Below are 667 nucleotides of genomic sequence, written 5' to 3'. Positions count from 1 at the left end.
GATGCTCCAGGAAATTCAGCGCCTCAGGCTGGAACATGAACAAGCCTCTCAACCCACCCCCGAGAAAGCCCAGCAGAACCCAACTTTATTGGCTGAACTCCGGCTTCTACGGTAAAAGAAATACCTAAAGCTCACGCGCATTCGGTACCCGGGCCAGCCAGCCCCTGGGGTCTGCTTGGCGGCCCCGGCAGCACCGGCCGTTGGTGGGGAAAGGGTAGCGTTGGGTGTCTTCAGTGACCTTAAAGGGTCATTAAAAATGGTGAACTCCGAGGACTGGCGGCTTGTTGCCACTTGCCTTTTTGGAGGTGGATTTGAAAGTAAATAAAAAATGTCTCTTAACAACAAATTGATTCTGCCCCTCTGCTCTGCTCTGGGGAGACCTCCCCTGGAGCCCTGCGTCCAGCTCGGGAGCCCTCAGCACCAGGAGGACATGGAGCTGTTGGAGCGGGGCCAGAGGAGGGCTACTAAAATGCTGCGAGGGCTGGAGCCCCTCTGCTCTGAGGCCAGGCTGGGAGAGTTGGGGGTGTTCAGCCTGGAGAAGAGAAGGCTGCGGGCAGAGCTGAGTGCGGCCGGTCAGGGCTTCAAGGGGGCCCAGAGGAAAGGGGGGGACAAGCTTTTTAGCAGGGCCAGCTGGGACAGGACAAGGGGGGATGGCTTTAAACTGAAG

At 58.0% G+C, this 667-nt stretch overlaps 1 protein-coding gene across 10 annotated transcripts in view; it reads left to right on the top strand.

Moving 5' to 3' along the window:
* The window catches only part of LOC104130499 (dystrobrevin beta), a 138067-nt gene extending 137983 nt beyond the window's left edge, over positions 1-84 (top strand). For all 10 annotated transcript variants that reach the window (XM_035899127.1, XM_035899149.1, XM_035899163.1 and 7 more), the window contains one exon: positions 1-84. In XM_035899127.1, coding sequence (XP_035755020.1) covers position 1 — 1 coding nt within the window. In that variant the 3' untranslated portion in view covers positions 2-84.
* The last annotated feature ends 583 nt before the right edge of the window (positions 85-667 follow it).

The sequence above is a fragment of the Egretta garzetta genome, unplaced genomic scaffold, assembly GCF_000687185.1.
Source record: "Egretta garzetta isolate BGI_Z169 unplaced genomic scaffold, ASM68718v1 scaffold510, whole genome shotgun sequence".
Classification (NCBI taxonomy): Eukaryota; Metazoa; Chordata; class Aves; order Pelecaniformes; family Ardeidae; genus Egretta; species Egretta garzetta.
Note: the sequence above shows the minus strand (reverse complement) of the source record. Positions and strands in the feature narration are given on the sequence as shown.